This window comes from Planococcus citri, chromosome 3 (assembly GCF_950023065.1).
Source record: "Planococcus citri chromosome 3, ihPlaCitr1.1, whole genome shotgun sequence".
Lineage (NCBI taxonomy): Eukaryota > Metazoa > Arthropoda > Insecta > Hemiptera > Pseudococcidae > Planococcus > Planococcus citri.
The window spans coordinates 49811298-49829561 of NC_088679.1; the positions used below are offsets into that span (position 1 = coordinate 49811298).

The 18264-nt window shown below is 34.5% G+C and overlaps 5 protein-coding genes across 5 annotated transcripts; 2 read left to right on the forward strand and 3 right to left on the reverse strand.

Annotated features, from left to right (window-relative positions):
• Positions 1-6: 6 nt before the first annotated feature.
• On the reverse strand, positions 7-1562 carry Ost48 (dolichyl-diphosphooligosaccharide--protein glycosyltransferase non-catalytic subunit Ost48). The gene has a single exon (XM_065354937.1). The coding sequence runs from the start codon at positions 1560-1562 to the stop codon at positions 252-254; it is 1311 nt and encodes a 436-aa protein (XP_065211009.1). The 3' UTR covers positions 7-251.
• Positions 1426-2410, reverse strand: Lamtor4 (Late endosomal/lysosomal adaptor, MAPK and MTOR activator 4). The gene is made up of 4 exons (XM_065354939.1): positions 2259-2410; positions 1955-2033; positions 1774-1882; positions 1426-1702 (listed from the first exon to the last, which is right to left on the reverse strand). The coding sequence occupies exons 2-4, from the start codon at positions 2015-2017 to the stop codon at positions 1590-1592; spliced, it is 285 nt and encodes a 94-aa protein (XP_065211011.1). The 5' UTR covers positions 2018-2033; positions 2259-2410; the 3' UTR covers positions 1426-1589.
• Positions 2411-2707: 297 nt separating this feature from the next.
• Positions 2708-6171, forward strand: Spg7 (Paraplegin). The gene is made up of 12 exons (XM_065354941.1): positions 2708-3032; positions 3102-3365; positions 3427-3564; positions 3638-3868; positions 3943-4107; positions 4177-4328; positions 4410-4629; positions 4702-4864; positions 4934-5244; positions 5314-5433; positions 5503-5688; positions 5775-6171. The coding sequence occupies exons 1-12, from the start codon at positions 2844-2846 to the stop codon at positions 5967-5969; spliced, it is 2334 nt and encodes a 777-aa protein (XP_065211013.1). The 5' UTR covers positions 2708-2843; the 3' UTR covers positions 5970-6171.
• Positions 6172-6961: 790 nt separating this feature from the next.
• Positions 6962-13595, forward strand: Uggt (UDP-glucose-glycoprotein glucosyltransferase). Its single transcript, XM_065354940.1, has 24 exons — positions 6962-7232; positions 7316-7553; positions 7671-7903; positions 7981-8160; positions 8224-8393; positions 8484-8679; positions 8768-8981; positions 9054-9274; positions 9355-9573; positions 9647-9826; positions 9902-10083; positions 10151-10349; positions 10431-10607; positions 10695-10920; positions 10993-11104; positions 11174-11359; positions 11435-11644; positions 11728-12123; positions 12201-12567; positions 12639-12742; positions 12828-12999; positions 13072-13188; positions 13264-13414; positions 13493-13595. The coding sequence occupies exons 2-24, from the start codon at positions 7316-7318 to the stop codon at positions 13537-13539; spliced, it is 4497 nt and encodes a 1498-aa protein (XP_065211012.1). The 5' UTR covers positions 6962-7232; the 3' UTR covers positions 13540-13595.
• On the reverse strand, positions 13596-16504 carry LOC135839075 (ADP-dependent glucokinase). Its single transcript, XM_065354942.1, has 8 exons — positions 15916-16504; positions 15653-15843; positions 15480-15576; positions 15269-15405; positions 14945-15108; positions 14757-14863; positions 14506-14683; positions 13596-14433 (listed from the first exon to the last, which is right to left on the reverse strand). Exons 1-8 carry the CDS (start codon positions 16278-16280, stop codon positions 14212-14214), a joined length of 1461 nt encoding a protein of 486 aa, XP_065211014.1. The 5' UTR covers positions 16281-16504; the 3' UTR covers positions 13596-14211.
• Between the last annotated feature and the right edge of the window lie 1760 nt (positions 16505-18264).

Genomic DNA, 18264 nt, shown 5'->3' on the forward strand with positions numbered 1-18264 from the left:
CAAATCTATCATTTCTTGAAACAAATTTTATTTTATTTTACATACGCGTTTTAAAAAAATGAGAAATAAAGTCAAAAAGTAGTACCTATGAATATTGTTTAGAAAAAAATTTCTCATAAATGTACAATTATTTTCTTAGAAAATATCATTTACAAAGATGATATACATCGAGAAGCCAGTGCAATACTCGTAACAAAATAACTTATAAAATAGGAGAAACAAGAGAAAAATTGAAAATAAATGCTAATAAATTACTCTGTTTTATCTTTATCTACTTCAGCGTGTAAAAAGACCAGAGAGAAAATGAACACACCAAACATCATGGAAAAAGCACTAAAGTAGTAAGGATAAGCGCTTCCAATAAATCTTTCATATTCGGTATGCTTCAACGGTCGCACAGACACTTGTGTGCTACTGAACACCGAACTGTATCCGATACGTTTATAGTCTACTAAAAATTTAAACACTCCGTAAACGTCGGGTATTTTAAAAACTACTTTGTATTTTCCATCACCGACCAGCGGTACAATTGTTCTGATAAACGGATCGATTCGTACGAACTCCAGTTGCAAATCCCTCGCACTGAACGGTTTCCATTGGTTGCCGACCTTATGTTCGAGTTCCATTTCGAAAACTGCTGATTCGGTAATCGTATAATCCATCGGAGGTTCGGCTTCATTGAGTTTATGATGAGACACAGATTTTACACGAATCACGCCGTTTTCTTTGAATACCCATTTACTAAGATGTTCAGATACTTGAGCATTAGAAGATTTGGACGATTCTTTACCGTTAGCTTTTTTAACGCCAGATAAGAAAGCGTTATTTGAGAAGAAATCAATCGAACCAGAAAACACGACTCTGGCATTGTTACGAGTTTGCACGCCGGCAATAAGAGCGATTTCCGAACCCAATAGTAATGGTGTTTTTTCCAATTCGTCGTAAAGAGGGCTCGAAATAGAGGTGCCATAAGCGGATAGAAGTTTCAAAACTAACGGATTTGAATTGTTGACTAATAGGCCGGCACCTTTATACAATAAAGGCGAAATATTACGAGGTCCGACGATAACCGACGCGTCGATCAAGTTTTCACCATCTACGGCGATCAAAGCGTGAGTCGGATCAGACTTATCGTAGTTGAAATGGTCGATGACTGATTTTCCAGGCACGTCCATTTCCACACCGCACTCTACAGCGATTTCGCGTAAAATAACGCCAGGTTTATCATCAGTGGCGATCAGTACATTTCCGCCTTCGTCGATAAAGTCTAGTAACATTTTTTTAGATAACTGGCCACCAAATTCTTCGACTTTTGGAGCAAAAATAACCACATTATCGTACAACAAATCGCCATATTTGAACAAAGATAACGACGAATCTTCCACGGATTTAAAAGTAATAGCGTGTCCTCGATCTTTCAACGACTTGAAAAATATGGAATGTGTTTCTTTAATGAGAAAATTATCCACCAGGACTAACGTTTTCGCGGAAACGACTTCCTCGCAGTTTATTGCCCACCATGATAGGCATAATATTGATATTCTAAGGAATAAACCTGACATTGCTTCGGTAACTAAAGTTCAGCTACTTTAAAAATTGATGAAATCCGAATGATCAGTTATTTGCCTCGGTCGTTTCAACTTGGAGACGTAAATTCTAGCGTTGGATAGAGTAATAGCGTACACAACGTCTGGATATAAAACTGCAAAGAAACACATCCGTTAGTATAAAGAAATATTAAAAATATTCAGAATTGGGTACAATTATACGTACTACTAATTTTCTTGAACTTTTCTTCGTGAGGTGGTATATTTTTTGCAATGGTAACCAAACTACTGACCAAGTTGGCGGTATGTTCGTTATTTTCGAGATCACCGTTTGACTATAAATTAAACCCAATGTTAGTACAATTATCTCTCGTCATGAAATCGAAAAAATTCAAATCAAGTCTTACGCAAAGCACTGTTCCGTCCAAATACAATACTAGGTATCCCAACTGATCACTTACACGATCCATACCATCATTTTCATTCCTGTAACATCAAAATAAGTAAGATGATTGTTATTGGGTTAAGTAGGGTTATTCAATAGCATAATATGAAAACGTCAAATTTTTTAAGGCAGAAAATCGTGAATGTTCGTATAGTTCTGATGATGAAGCCGGTAGATAGTGAGATATGAAATTTAGCGAGTTGGTCAAGGTACTTTAAAAAAATGAAAAGCTGATTCATGAAAGTAGAAGAATCAATGTTACTTACTTGAATATAAGGAATAGTTTTCGACATAACTATAAAAAAAAGTTACAATTAAAATCCCTAAAATGAAAAACTCCAACGAGGAAAACGAAACGTCTGAGTTGTCAAAAAAACAAAAATTGAAAATTAGCGATAAAAACTGAATCAGTGTTACATCAAATAAAACACCTTTCTATCTTGCTATTCTTCCAGTCTCAAATTTTTCGTTTAAAATTTCAACATTTTGATTTTTAAAAATTTTAAACTTTGTTATTATAATGATTTTTGATTTTTAAATCAAATTTAAAATAGAATAAAATAGGAAATTTTCTTTTATAAAACTTTTGTCCATACAGTTAGCTATCAAAGTTTTCATGGTAAAACTAACCTGATTTTGTACAATTTTTTTTCTTCAAAAAAAATTTGTTGCTGTCTGTACTGACCTTAAAATCAAAACAAGTCCGATTTTCGATTTGCTGATAAAAAAGAACGGTGAACCGTGATAAAAATCAACCGCTGCATAATTTTCTTCAATTTCATCATCATTCATCGTTAGATGAAGTGATCAAAAATATGTTACTCAGGTGAAGTATTTCATAAATTGTGACCATGGAGCTTTACTGCAGTAATTTAGTGTTGAATCCGTTATTCGGTAAACGTTTATTTTGTGCAATTAGTAAGAATGTTCATTATCCTCCGCGGATGTTATATTCCTCAATAGCATCAAAATTGTCAACTTCTCCGAGATTAAACGTCGTACTCAAGCACCAGAAGAATTTTTCTACTCATAAGTTATTTGTAAGTGCACCATTCCATTAAATAATTTCTCATCTTCGTATTTACTCACTACAGTAAAATTGATTGCAGATCAAAACACATCTTAGAAAGCATACTCTCGGGCAGCTCTGTCTTACTGTTAATCAGAGATCAGCAGTGGTTTTAGTGTCGAATATTCGTCATTTTCACACCAGTCGAATTCGTTTTCAAGGAAATGATGAGAAAAAACCTCCAAATAAAGACGATGATAAGAAGATATCACCGATGATGGCAAAATTATTACTATGGTGTTTAACGGTTTACATATTAGTATTTGTTGGAGCTTCTATGATGTTACCTTCAAACAAGCAAGAGGTTTGTTGAACTTTTTTGTGTAATTGCTTGGAATTTTTCTTATCATAATCACTGTTCGCAGATTATCAGATATGTATCGTGGAATGAATTCTTGTATCACATGTTAGCTAAGGGTGAAGTAGAAGAAATCATTGCTCAACCAGATATCGGTTTAGTGACAGTTGTCTTACACGATGGAGCAGTAGTGAAGGGCAGACGAGTATGTGTATCTTGAATCTTGATTGCACATAATTATTTACTTTAATTTTCAACCTCCAATTGATTTTTCGTAGGTCGATATAAAAAATTTTCATATGCAAGTAGACATTGATAAGTTTGAGGAGAAATTACGAGCTGCCGAAGCGAAACTTGGAATTAAAGTTGGAGAAGGAGTACCAGTGATATATGAAAGAGGAGAAGATACTATAGGAAGACTGTTGACTTCTCTCATTATAGCAGGAATATTACTGTCGATATTCAATAGAGGAAAGGGTTTGAAAGCACCTGGAATCACCGATGCTTTTGTAAGTTCAATTACGTTGTTCTGTTTTTATGAATTATTGTGTTTATTTTGAATGCTTGCATTGCTTCATTTCAGTCAAGTCTAGGCAGAGCGAAATTCACTTTAATTGACCCTGTCGTCGGTCAAGGAAAAGGAGTTCGTTTTTCCGATGTAGCTGGTTTAAAAGAAGCCAAACAGGAAGTTATGGAGTTTGTTGATTACCTCAAGAAACCAGAACATTATAAGAGTTTAGGAGCAAAGGTAAATTTAAAAATAACTAGTTACTCGTTATGAAAGATGCATACCTATTCACTTCATATTTCATTATAGGTTCCTAAAGGAGCTCTTTTGTTAGGCCCTCCTGGTTGTGGTAAAACTTTATTAGCCAAAGCTGTTGCAACTGAAGCTGCCGTTCCTTTTTTGTCGATGAACGGATCAGAATTTATTGAAATGATTGGTGGGTTAGGTGCAGCCAGAGTGAGGTATGACATGATTTTTTTTAGCAAATTATTTTATTATTTAAAAATTAATCTTCATGTACGTTCTTTTCGATCCTCTTCCAGAGATTTATTCAAAGAAGCACGTAAACGAGCTCCGTGTATAATATATATCGATGAAATTGATGCAATCGGTCGCAAAAGAAGTTCTACGAATCAAGTGGATGGCTCTGGTGGTGAAGGAGAACAAACATTAAATCAGTTGCTAGTTGAAATGGATGGAATGGCGTCGAAAGAGAGTGTCTTAATGTTAGCGTCAACAAATAGAGCTGATGTTCTAGATAAAGTGAGTTTCATTTTGTGAAAAAAACTTGTAATGGAGAAAGCATTTTAATTTTACTTGCGTTATTTCAATTAGGCGTTGTTGAGACCGGGACGTTTCGATCGACATATTTTAATCGACTTGCCTACATTAGAAGAAAGAAAAGATATGTTTGAATATCATTTGAAAGGAATTACTCTTGAAAAAAGTCCATCATTTTATTCAAAACGTTTAGCTTATCTGAGTCCAGGATTTAGTGGTGAGTTGAGCCTAGATCCATGCGTTTCTCATGATAATTTCAAAGATTGAAACCGATCATTTCTTTTAGGGGCTGATATCGCTAACGTGTGTAATGAAGCTGCGTTACATGCAGCCAGAAGTCTTCAAAAAAAGGTCACTGCAGCTGATTTGGAGTATGCCATCGAAAGATCAGTCGGTGGTACTGAAAAGCGAAGTCAAGTGATCTCTCCTGAAGAGAAAAAAGTAGTTGCATATCACGAGTCCGGCCATGCTTTAGTTGGTTGGTTGTTACCTCACACAGATGCTCTTTTAAAAGTCACCATAGTTCCTAGAACATCGCTGGCGTTGGGTTTCGCTCAATACACACCCACTGATCAAAAGCTTTTTTCTAAAGAAGAAGTAAATATCGCCTTTAAATTTTTATAAATAGTTTTCGTTCCGTGTATTTTACTAGCTGTACCTTCACAGTTATTTGATCGCATGTGCATGGCTCTGGGAGGTCGTGTAGCCGAAGCTATCACTTTCAATAGAATCACCACTGGAGCGCAAAATGATCTGGAAAAAGTTACCAAAATGGCAAATGCTCAAGTATAAACTATTTTCATTTCAATAGTTGACGCTAGATTTGTTTTCTCTCGACTAATAACGTTTATTTAGGTACGACAATTTGGGATGTCTAAAGTTGTTGGCTTGGTATCGTTTCCTGATGAAGATGGCCAAAGCCGACGTCCTTACAGCAAAACCTTACACGCTTTAATGGAAGCAGAGGCTAAACAACTGGTGAATAAAGCTTACAGACACACAGAAAGCGTGCTTCTAAAAAATAAGGACAAATTAAAAAAGGTATTTCAATAAGTTATATTATTTTTACAAAGTTCAATTCATTTATTGGTAACAAAATACCATAATTATGATATTTTATTCTCCAGCTCGCTGAAACGTTATTGCAAAAAGAAACATTGAGGTATGAAGAAGTTGAACAATTGATTGGACCACCTCCTCATGGTAGAAAGAACCTAATCGAATCTGCTGATTTTGAGAGTTCTATTTCACAACCACAACAAGAAGAAAAACCTGCTCAAGAAAGCTCTAAGCCTGGAGAAAATAACATAGTGGAGAAATGAGCGGAACTGCTATTATTTGTGCAATGACGTATTTACGCAAATGTACGAAGTGTGTTGTATTATTCTGCGGTTTTTTAAAAAGTTGAACTTGATGACTAAGTTAGTTATTTAAAGAATTTGTGAGAATAGCTGTATTGTAAATCAAAGTTTTTCTACAGCAGTGCACAGTGGACAAATAACAATAAAGTCTATTCTTTTTCTATTTTTCGTTTCATTTGTTTTTGTTTCAATAAAGTCAATTTGAATTGAATTTCTTTGTTTCTGTATCGGTGTCGTAATTTTGAATTATACCGGCACCGACTTATGTAGAAGGGTGTTGAAGCCAGAAAGTAACGGACAAAATTTTGCGCAAAAAGGGAAAATGTTAATTTTCCGTGATTTTCTTTTCCTACTTGTCGGGCCGGAATGCTTGGTTGAGTTGATTATTTGAAACTGAAAGCAAAGCTCCGTCCAGACGAGCAAAATTTCACGAAACGTTTGTTATCACTCAAGAGCAAGCCCACCAATCAGAGACAAGCACTTGGCGGTATTAAAAAAAATCATCAAAAGCAAAAAAGATTGACGGGGTATTGTAGTGGGTAGGGGGCGTGCAGGGAACCGCTACGTACTGCGCCGGAACGCTTCTCGCAGATGAGTTACGTATCCGATCAATATATATAGAAGAAGCTGGGCTACCCAAAAGTTGCCCAGTGTTGGCTCTTGTGATCTGATGCTACTATTCCTAAATCCGTCCAGTGCTTCGAGCCGAGAACGGTAATGAGAATAATTGGTGTCGGTCTTATTGAGTAACGCTGAAGAGAATAATACATGTATGTTTATGTAATTGTACAGATATTAATTATAATAAACGTATTATTCTGTACATGGGTTTTAATTTGTTATAAAAGTATTATCCGTTGAACAAATCAGTGTATCCTCCTCGTGGTTATTAACGTCCGCATCCGGTCAATAACCGTACTAGAGGTACACGTATGTCGTAGGTCTACCTCCTACTTCAGTATGTTATCGTTGGAAGAGTTTGAACTTTGAAGTAGTGTAGCCGCGATGTCACTACTTTTGTAATTAGTAATTAAATAAAATTTATATTACCTGCTAATATTTGAATTAAATCTGGTCGATGAGTGAAGCAAAGTAATAGACTGGTGTAATTCTTGCTGGATAACCACATTAAAAATGATCTCTACTTTAGGTTTTATTTTGTGTTCTTATCATTAATTCACTGTTTTTTTCTACTGATAATTCTGTAAACACAGTACCTACGTTGTAAGTACCTAGTTTGAAAAGAAAAAAACTTCCTCATTATATAAAAACTATAGCAACTCGTAATGTGTTACCATGTGTTACAGATGGCATTTTCAATGAGAAAATACTCAGCTTATGTTGTACTATTTTGGATTTGTCAGTTACTTCATCCATCGGAATGCCGCCGGAAAGCGAAATTTGTCACTACTTCCATCGACGCCAAATGGGATCAAACACCATTAGTTCTAGAAGTAGCCGAATTTCTAGCCGATGAAAACATCAATTCGTTTTGGTCATTTATCGACGATTTAAATGAACTCGAAAGTCCCTTATCAACATTAGGTAAAATCCATCAGAACATTGATCTTCTCTTGTCATATTCAGGATGATTCTGAAGAAACGTGTTTGATTGATGAGATGCTTAGCACCACGGATTTCTAACGCATCAATGTGTTTCAGGAAATGACAAGAGCAAGTATGACGTTGCCATAAATTTAGCGTCACAGTATCTATCTAACACCCAAGTTCGTTTGATGAAATTAGCGGTATCACTTCATGTATATTCACCACGAATTGAGATGTTTTCTCAAATGGGACTTGAGCGTCATCTACAATGTTTAACTACCGTAGACATAGCTGGGAAAATAATTTGCTCGGTCGATGAAATAGATTCTGCCATTGATAACGCTGTGGTAAGTCATCTGCAATGAAAAAACTTCTTACGAGAGTTCGTATTATGTATTATTTTTCTTGTTAATCTGCTTTACAGGCCGATGAAAAAACCGAAATTTTCAACGTTGATCATCAGTATCCTGGAAGTGTTAATCGCTCTATCACTGCAATTTTATATGGTGAAATAGGTTCTCCAGATTTTAAAGCATTTCATGCAGTATTAAAGGGTCATGCCATCGAGGGAAAAATTGGTTACGTTTTACGTCACCGAGTTCAGGTAAGTGTTTTATGGAAACGTTTCCTTGTTACGATGTGATTATACTGAAAAATTATTCTTCAGCGTCGAATGAATAGAAAAGTCCGATTGTCTGGTTATGGAGTTGAATTACAAATGAAATCTACTGAATATAAGGCTGAAGATGACTCTAAAGTTCCTGGTAAAACCTCTGAAGAATCTGTTACCGAAGATGATGAACCTGAAATCGATGGATTTAATTTTAAAACATTGAAGTAATTTGAATGATCGTGTTTTGATTTCAATAACTTTGATTTATTTTTGATGAATTTTCATTTTTTTTTTTTTTTTTTTTTTTTTAATAGAGAATTATATCCCGATAAAGTTGAAGAACTGAACAAATTTCGTCAACATTTAGAAAGCTCTAGCGATGAGTTGCAACCTTTGAAAGTATGGCAGTTCCAAGAATTAAGTCTTCAAGCTGCCGAAGTTATCATGAAGGAAGATGGTGATAAGGCACTTGAGAGTTTCGTCCATATTTCACAAAATTTTCCAATGAAGGTAATAAATCTTGGATGTCAGTGCTTAGGTGATAATGTCATGTTTTTCTATTTCATAGCGCGGTACTGAACATTTTTTTTTTTTTTAGACAAGATCATTGGTGAATGTTCGTGTAAAACCGGAACGTAAAAAAGAAATCCAAAAAAATCAAGATAAAATTTTAATGGCCTTAAATTTGCCTCCTACAGACACGGTTTTATTTTTAAACGGAATGTATTTCGATATGGATGTAGTGGATATTTTTTCAATTTTGGAAACTGTTCGACAAGAAATAAGAATCATGGAAGGGCTTTATCGGATTGGTAATGAAATTGACTTTCTCAAATGTTAGGTTTTATTGCTTGCTAAAAGTTGTCGGTTTGTCCACATTATAGGAATTAACGATAGACCAACAGTAAGCTCAATTCTATCATTGGATTTCACTCAGTCTGGTGGAGACAATTACGCAATTGATATCAGAGACTCGGCAGTACAATGGATCAATGACATTGAAAACGACAGTCGTTATAAACGGTGGTCCTCGCATTTAATGGATTTACTAAAACCTACTTTTCCTGGAATGTTACGTAGCGTTAAGCGAAATTTGTATAATCTAGTAAGTTTCTAATGTTTACCAACCAGCTGAATGCTCATTCGGCGACAAGTAAAATTTAAAATTTATCAAAATGCTTGCAGGTCATTATTTGTGATCCGGCTAATCGAGACTGTTGGCCTTTGTTGAAAATGGCGGAGTCATTTATTGTTCATTCCGCTCCCATCAGAGTAGGTGTTGTGTTTTCAACTCCACCACTTTCAGTATCTGGTTTGGAAAGTGCAACTGTTGCTTTAATGAATGCGTTCAATTATGTTTCTGAAGAGAAAGATCGATATACTGGACTTAGTTTCATTACTGAAGTTAGTGGAAATAATCATATCAATTTTCAACTTATTAAGACAGAAAATTTATTGTCTCAAAATTATCCGATAGGTATACGCTGCTATAAAAAGTGACCGAGATGTCGAAGTAGAGGATGTGAAGAAACGCTTATCATCTTTTTCAAATGGTGCCGATGTACTTGATATTTTGGGCGCTGACTCTGATTATAATACCGGACGTCAACTAGCTTCTGATTTTGTGGCTAGGTCGGGGATCAGATCCATACCGCAGGTATTTAAAATATTGTTCAGAAATTTAATTATTTGGGAATTACATTATATTCACCGATTTTTTTCTTTTACTCAGGCGCTCATTAATGGTGTACCACTTCCGGAGAAAACTCTCAATAAAGAAGATTTTGAAGAAGCTATGCTTACTGAAATCATGGCCCAAACGCCTACTTTCCAAAAAGCGGTATACAGAGGAGAACTGGTCGATAGCGATGATGTATTGGACTTTATCATGAATCGGCCAAACGTGATGCCAAGGTTTGTGTATTCGCATTATATCGTGCAGTACGCTAATTTTATTCTAATTCATTATTTTCTATTGTAGATTGAACGGTAGAATTTTGAATACGGAAAAAAGTCAACACCTAGACCTGTCAGATTCTTCCACCTTTGGCATTACCAATCACTTGAAATACATAACGCACAAAAAACCGGGAACCACATCTTTGTTAACATTTTGGGTCGTGACTGATCTTGAAACTGAAAGTGGTAGAAATCTATTGAAAAATGCGTTAGAATATTTGGTAATTGTTGTTGTTCTGTTCAGTGCTTGAAAAAAAAACTCATCTTACTCGTCAATAATCAACCATGTGATTTTATCGTAGGACGCTGGAAATGATCATCGTATTGGAATCATTGTAAATCGACCTGTTGATGGCACATCGAGTTCTATTACAAAATTGGTATTGGCCGCAGTAAATTCTGGTGTAGATATTTTGAAAATTCTGAAAGATGCGGACAATATTATATCTGGAGATAAGAAATCCTCAGATTATGTGCAAGTAAGTGTTTGTCTAATTCAGTTTAAGTTGTAATGTTTTTACAAGCTGGAAGTTGCTTACATTGTAAAATATCAATTTTAATTTTAGGAAGTCGATTGGGCGAGTATAGATGAAATAATATTGAAGCATCAAGCATACTGCAAAACTATCCTATCATTTAGGCCGGGTCAGATTGGTGTTGTTCTTAATGGCAGAGTTATTGGTCCTTTTGACGAGGACGAAGAGTTTACGAGCGCTGATTACATGCTCTTAGAACGACATGCTCTCAAACTAATCGTAGAAAAATTACACAACGTAATTAATCCAAAATTGGGTAGGTTTGAAGCATCGGATTACATATTTGGAAATTGTATCTTCATTAAAGACTAATTTTTGAATACTTTAGAACAAATGGAAGGCTGTCGTAGTAACGTGCTTATGAAAGCTGTGTCGTTATTGTCCAATAGACAACAGTCCAAGTCTAGATTCCAATTGAAAGATATTGCTACCGATCACAGGTGATTTTTCTTCCTTGAAATCCTTGTTCAAATTCATTTTCATGTTCTACATTGTGTGAATATTTTTAGCGTCATAAAATTACCACCAAAGAATTTAGAAGAACCTGTTTTTGAAGTAGCGGTCATTGTTGATCCGGTATCAAGAGGTGCTCAAAAAGTGGGCTCAATCGTATCAGTATTACGTCAAGTTCTGAACTCTGAAGTGAACGTTTATTTGAATTGTCCTGAAAGGATAAGTGATATGCCATTGAAAAGGTTTCTAATACGTTACTAATAAATTTTATGGAATTTTTCGTTCATATAAACAAAAAAATGAAAAATATTTTGCAGTTACTATCGTTACGTTTTGGAACCAGAATTGCGGTTTACCAGCGATGGCGATCTAGACAGCGGACCTATCGCCAACTTTACCGATGTATCACCAGGTTCACTACTGACGCAAAATATGCATGTTCCTGAAAACTGGCTCGTAGAATCAGTTGCCACTCCTTTTGATCTCGATAATATACGTCTTCAAGATGTAGATTCTTCAGTTTACAGGTACTATACCGATTTTAATATCTTCTCTTTAGGATAGAAAATTATTTTTATTATCTCTGTTTTGTTTTTTTCATTTTTTATAGTCAGTTCGAATTGGAGTATTTACTATTAGAAGGGCACTGTTTCGATCTAGCCTTTGGTACTCCTCCTCGTGGCTTACAAATAACTTTGGGCACAGAAACGAACCCAGTGATAGTAGATACAATTGTTATGGCCAACTTGGGATACTTCCAATTGAAAGCGAATCCCGGCGCATGGGTATTACGTTTGCGACAAGGAAGGTCAGCCGATGTTTACGATATAGTGAGTCACGAAGGCACAGATACTCCTCCGAACAGCAAAGATATCAAAGTACTCATTAGCTCATTCCAATCTCACGTTATGAAATTGAAAGTGAGTAAAAAACCGGGCAAAATGCACGAAGAACTGTTGGCCGATGATTCCGATTCAAACAATGGTATATGGTCCAGTATTGCAAAGTAAGTATACCATCGAGTAGTGATTTTTGTATTAATTTCAGTTCAAATTGATGTTGAGTTTGTTTTATTTTCTACAGCACTTTCGGCGGTAGCGGTGGTAAAGATGATGGCACGGAAGACGAGCCCATTAATATTTTCTCTCTGGCTTCCGGTCACTTATACGAACGGTTTTTAAGAATCATGATGCTGAGTGTGATCAAACATACTAAGTCACCTGTGAAATTCTGGTTCCTTAAAAATTACCTCTCACCTAGTTTTAAAGATTTTTTGCCTCGAATGGCTAAAAAATACGGATTCCAATACGAGCTAGTCCAATATAAATGGCCTCGTTGGTTACATCAACAAAACGAGAAACAAAGACTGATTTGGGGTTACAAAATATTATTTTTAGACGTACTATTTCCACTAGACGTGAAAAAAATCATTTTCGTCGACGCCGATCAAGTCAGTATTATAAATAAAAGTCGAGTAAAATTTTCAATTCTCAATCTACTCTAAAATTGTGTTCGTTTCAGGTGGTGAGAGCGGATATGAAAGAATTAGTTGATTTAGACTTACAAGGTGCACCTTACGGGTACACGCCTTTTTGCGAAAGTCGTAAAGAAATGGATGGTTTCCGGTCAGTTTTCATCAAATATACTTATTCACAATCTTATGGTATTTTTTATGAACCTCTAACAATTTTTTTCGTTTACTATTCGTAGGTTTTGGAAACAAGGATACTGGAGGACGCATTTACAAGGAAGAAGCTATCATATTAGTGCTCTTTATGTAGTAGATTTGAAAAGATTTAGAAAAATAGCCGCCGGTGATCGATTACGTGGTCAATATCAAGCTCTTAGTCAAGATCCCAACAGTCTTTCAAATTTGGATCAAGTAAGTCAGGGTTCTTTTCGACGAATACCTCTCTGCAGAAACAAGACTTAATTGTATTGGTTTGAATTTTAGGATTTGCCAAATAACATGATCCATCAAGTAGTTATCAAAAGTTTACCACAAGAGTGGTTGTGGTGTGAAACATGGTGTGATGATTCGTCTAAAGATAAAGCAAAAACTATTGATTTGGTAAGTTGAGCGTCTATTAAATTGCATTTAGCAATATTGGAACGAAACTGAATTCAATTTTTTTGAAATTTTCAGTGCAATAATCCTCTTACCAAGGAAGCTAAATTGACAGCTGCCATGAGAATTATACCCGAATGGAAAGAATATGACAACGAAATTAAGAGGTTGCAATTAGAAATAGACGAGCATTCTGAGGAAGAAGTTGTACAAGAGCCTAGTGAAACAGGTATGTCATAATTATATTATTTTTATGTACTTTAGTCTCTTTAAAAAAATCTAATTTTGAATGTTTCCGATTTTTCAGAACCATCAATTGCTCACTCAGATGCTGAGAAACATACCGAACTGTGATATGTAATATAAGCGATTTATACTTAAATAGTTTTAAATAAATATTTTCCAACAAATTATCATTTTTCTGTTTTTTGGTATCTTCCCTTCGAGATATTTGTACATTTATCCATTGTAATTGAAAAAAAAACACTTGTGTCAATAAACATAGGTACGTATAACATTTTATAAATCGACGCATCACGATAATTTTCGATACACTTTACACGAATACAATACAGAATTGAAAAACTTAATTCGTAATAAAATTCGGCTTAAAAAACTTAAAACCTCTTAACAATACTTTGAGACCAGGAAATTAATATAATACAGTAATACAAAAACCTCACCAAAGGAATGCTACACATTACTTAATTAGTACAATAATTTTTCGCATATAATACTCATTAGTCAAGTTATAGGAATATTGGTAAATAATTCAACTAACGTAAGGTAGGTATCACAATTGTAAAATTTGATTGGATTTTAACCAAATTAACCATAACAAAATTCTAATCAACACAGCGAATGCGTATTCGTACGAGAATTCATTTTTCTGGTACATTAGTGAGCAAACGTTTGAAATAATTTTGAAAATTTTCAAAAAATCACGAATGTTGACTAGAATAATACGACATCTAAAAGTACAAATACTATTTTATAACAAAATAAACGGGATGGTGGATCAAAAGCTCATATTTGAGCAGCTAATCCAGCAGCCGATATATTATCTCCACATCCGGCAGTCTGTTTAGCATATGTGCACACTAAATTTGGCGCTAGACATATATGATAATCGTTTTCATTCCAACAAGCGACCGGGTTCTGATCATCGAAGTAGATTCTTCTACTTCCTGGAATAGATGAAATGGAAAAACTTTCATCTATTACTAATGTTGATCTGTCAATATCAACCTGGAACGTAAAATAAATTGTATGAAATTCGGAACAGAAGTTCCATAGTAATAGAGAAAACTATTCTCGTACCTCTGCTGTACCACAGACATACGTATTAGCTACTAAAGAAGCTCTTGCTGCTGCGACAAATGTATTTTTCCAGTTTGAATTTTTTGATACCATTATAAGTTGGTAAGCTAAGGTATGGACATGTAAACGCGACAATGGACGACCGTTTTCAACACCATCGCGTTTTTCTTGCAACTGTCTGCGAAAAGGATTAATAAAATAAAATAAAATCTGGGTACAAATGTTAGAAAAATCAATAATTTAAAAGTTACTTGAATATTTGACGCATCATGTCCAGTACATGGCTAATTTTAGGGTTAGAATCAGTAGCCAAAGTTATTGTATTATGTAACAATGCACTGTGCAAATTCGCTAATTCCTGTTTAAGTACACATAAAACACATTAAACATATAGCAATCAGTTTTTAAACGTTTCAAGTACATATTAAAAGTATCGTACTTGTTCATTCATCCCCAAAGAATCAGCAAATGGTATTATATGATCTAGGATGTAAAATAATAAATTCGGTTCGGTAATTGAAGCCATCTCAAAATGAATTTTCGTGTTTCTCGGTAACTCATTCATTTGCCTTTTCACAGCTTGCAGTCTTTCGTGTCTTATTTCTGGATGGGGAAAAAATTGAACCATTATCAGAATACAATTTTAAACGCGTCTATCAGTCAGATAAATCCAATAAAACGTGATATTTTTCTCACCAAAGATTGTACGCATCATTAAAAATTGATTTTTTAAATGATAAACTAAGAAATATTAGGTACTCACTTTTCGCCATCGGATAGTTATCCATCATTTGAAGTCCACTGACAACAAATAAATCAGGACGAAAGCTTTTCAAATAAGGATCAAAACGTTCTAAGGATGAAACTCTAGGATTATGATAATCGTGATGCAAGATGAATCTAATACAAAAACGAATAAAATGGTTATTAACTGCATATTTTATACAATCAAATGCAAATCAAGTAAGAAACACCTGTTAGCTCTCGGAGCTGTATAAGGTCCCCATGTTTCTTTGGCTTTGTATTCAAACACGAGATGTATATCGACTTCATCAGCAATTTCACCGATAACTAAAATAACAAAATATAATTTTAAATCATTCAAGTCATCAATAGTACTACCTACATCCAGGAAAAAATAACGTACTATTCAAGTTTTGAGGAAATATATCTCGCATTTCTTTAGTAGTAGTACTGCTCAACAAGACATTGAAACCTTCCATAGCAAACCGTCTCGCTATACTAGCACCATTTCCTCCGAAAGCGACTCTACGATCACGAAGTTTATTCACTCTATTTACAAGCTCGTTGAATAAAGTTGAATTTGACGTAAAGCGTCTGAAATGTAAACAATAAAAAATAACAAAACTGTGGAAAAAAGCCACGTTTGTAATTCAAAAAAATACCAACTCTGCGGCCGCTCCATGTGAAAAGTAATAAGCAAAAGAGCTGAGAAGGTCATCGTAAGAAGAAATGAATTCGCGGGCTACTTCGTCATTTACAAATTCTTCATATGGAATGACATCAGCGGCATTGAACGCTATATCCTTGCAAGCACCATAACCAACTGCCACCTTTGGATAATGCACTTCGTGTTTTCTATCTATGGTGATCAAACCAGAAAGAATGTTCCTCAATCTGGAATGTAATTCGTCTTCCGTATTTCTATACAGTACGGCGATGAAAGCTACCAATACTACAAATAATGTGCTAGCAGTTAATATGTTCTTCATGTCGAACGAGTAATGAGAACTTGGTTTTTTAGATTTCTTCATGACTGTAGGTAATTGACGCGGAGGAATACTCAAAGAAATTGCTACACGAATTCACTTCACTTCTAAAAGAAACGATCAAACATATGTCAATTTACTTCACATTATATTTAAAATAACCCTGAGGTAGACTACTAGGAAATTATGAATAATTTCTCGAATGAATAATTAATTTTAACGGAATAATTGATAACTGATATCAAACGACCCAACTCCGAACTGATAACTTGACAAATTTCACCATGCCATCGCAGAAAAAGAATAGCCGAATGCTGACAGGAAAAATTTCATTTTGTTACCTATTCATTATACCTATTTAAAATTTGTAATTTTTTTTCCAAAAAATTTACTGTACAGCTACAGCTGGAGCAATTTTGAATTTATTATGAATGATTAATTCGTTGCTTTATTAGGAAAAGGTCGTAACTACAATTTTTATAAAAAATGAGATAGTGGTATCATTGGAAAGAGAATTTTGTCCTCTACATGATGCAACACTTGAAATTGAATTTCGATGTTTTTTGTTCTCGTAATAGCCGAAAACAAATGGTTTTAAATACATGTTTTCAAAACCATTACAATGAAAAGGTTCTAAATGATATTGTTTCTCAGATTGAACCTATTTCTTTTGATTTTTGTAATTTGTTGGTAAGAAAAGTCATTATAAACAAATAATTTCACGTCATTTCACTGACAAATTGCAGAAAATCAACCTCATCACCTTAAGGATATCGTTCCTGTGTATTTCTTATGGGCTTTTGATGAAAAAAGCTTGACTTAAGGTGAAAGTTCCTTTGTTGAATTTTACTTTTTTCAGTTCAGAGTTCCTCAAATAAAAAAATGAAAAATCAGTGCTACCAGGATGTTTATTTTGAAAATTAGCAGGAAAATGATTGCAATAACCAAATGTTCTCTTACCTCATCTAAAACTATCAAGTGTACTTGATAGAATGCTCTTTAAAAATTAAAATGCGTTTTCTGAGAAATCAACTTTCATGTAGTTACGACCTTTTCCTAATAGAGCAACGAATTGATTATGATTTATGAATGACCTGACGACCTGAGCTACAAATAATGCAATTTGCTTGCGGCTGATCTGATCATCCTCAAACGAATAACGATAAACAATAATCAAACATCAAAATCATGGAGATGTAATAAATGTATGTACTATACTATGTACCTAAGCAGATGTTGCGAATTATTGCAATATCATAATCATGTCATTCATGTCAAGTAGTCAAGTCATCAAAAGACAAACTCAAGTAATCAATTTTTGATCAAAATGAGAAGGAACAGAATGATACAGAACATCAAGCGTTCAACTTATGAGAAGAAAAGTACAAAGTAGGTAGGTACTTATCCCTCAAAAATTATCAGGCCATCAAGTTAATTAATAAGTAATTCCTTTCAAGCTATACCTACTCATGAAATTTCGTAGTTTATATCTAGTTCTAGATCTACCAGTTTTATTATTTCAGCATAATTACTTGGTATGTATGTGTTATAATAATCCAGCTAACCAGATTTTTATAAAATAATTCTCGACCGAAAGTACACCTTACTGATGCAAATGATGTTCCTCGACAGCGACAGCATAAGTAGTATGAATAGTATGATTGCGAACGCATTGGTACAGCATACAAACAAGGTGATAATGAAAATTGAATGAGTGTACTGGGTAGGTACTGAATGAAAGACTTATCAATGAACGAAAGTCTTCATTAATTTCATTTTCTCAAACTGACATGAATAGGAATTTTAAGATAATCTCTGTAGGTACTGCTTTACACCTATCATCTTGAAAAAGATTTTTAAAATGCTTATATTCAAAAATTCGGTTTACGTAATGATAGAAGAGAATTGCTTGAAAATGACAACTTTCCACTTTTCATTTCAGTATGAAACCAATAAACAGCGGGAATCGCGAAAGGAATCAGTGTCGGTATGTGCTAAGAGTGCATATTTCGTTGCTCTGTAAATTTAT

What these genes read in the sequence shown, in the direction of transcription:
- Ost48 (XM_065354937.1), bottom strand. Translation starts at nt 1,562, where the DNA reads ATGTCAGGTTTATTCCTTAGAATATCAATATTATGCCTATCATGGTGG.
- Lamtor4 (XM_065354939.1), bottom strand. Translation starts at nt 2,017, where the DNA reads ATGGATCGTGTAAGTGATCAGTTGGGATACCTAGTATTGTATTTGGAC. An exon ending in TGGACGGAACAGTGCTTTGC is followed by an intron (nt 1,883 to 1,954) that starts GTAAGACTTGAT and finishes TTTAATTTATAG; the next exon opens with TCAAACGGTGATCTCGAAAA. An exon ending in AAAGTTCAAGAAAATTAGTA is followed by an intron (nt 1,703 to 1,773) that starts GTACGTATAATT and finishes GTTTCTTTGCAG; the next exon opens with TTTTATATCCAGACGTTGTG.
- Spg7 (XM_065354941.1), top strand. Translation starts at nt 2,844, where the DNA reads ATGGAGCTTTACTGCAGTAATTTAGTGTTGAATCCGTTATTCGGTAAA. An exon ending in ATAAGAGTTTAGGAGCAAAG is followed by an intron (nt 4,108 to 4,176) that starts GTAAATTTAAAA and finishes ATTTCATTATAG; the next exon opens with GTTCCTAAAGGAGCTCTTTT. An exon ending in AGCTTTTTTCTAAAGAAGAA is followed by an intron (nt 5,245 to 5,313) that starts GTAAATATCGCC and finishes GTACCTTCACAG; the next exon opens with TTATTTGATCGCATGTGCAT.
- Uggt (XM_065354940.1), top strand. Translation starts at nt 7,316, where the DNA reads ATGGCATTTTCAATGAGAAAATACTCAGCTTATGTTGTACTATTTTGG. An exon ending in TTTTACGTCACCGAGTTCAG is followed by an intron (nt 8,161 to 8,223) that starts GTAAGTGTTTTA and finishes ATTATTCTTCAG; the next exon opens with CGTCGAATGAATAGAAAAGT. An exon ending in AGCGAAATTTGTATAATCTA is followed by an intron (nt 9,275 to 9,354) that starts GTAAGTTTCTAA and finishes AAATGCTTGCAG; the next exon opens with GTCATTATTTGTGATCCGGC.
- LOC135839075 (XM_065354942.1), bottom strand. Translation starts at nt 16,280, where the DNA reads ATGAAGAAATCTAAAAAACCAAGTTCTCATTACTCGTTCGACATGAAG. An exon ending in TAACTATCCGATGGCGAAAA is followed by an intron (nt 15,109 to 15,268) that starts GTGAGTACCTAA and finishes TTCCCCATCCAG; the next exon opens with AAATAAGACACGAAAGACTG. An exon ending in ATGATGCGTCAAATATTCAA is followed by an intron (nt 14,684 to 14,756) that starts GTAACTTTTAAA and finishes TCCTTTTCGCAG; the next exon opens with ACAGTTGCAAGAAAAACGCG.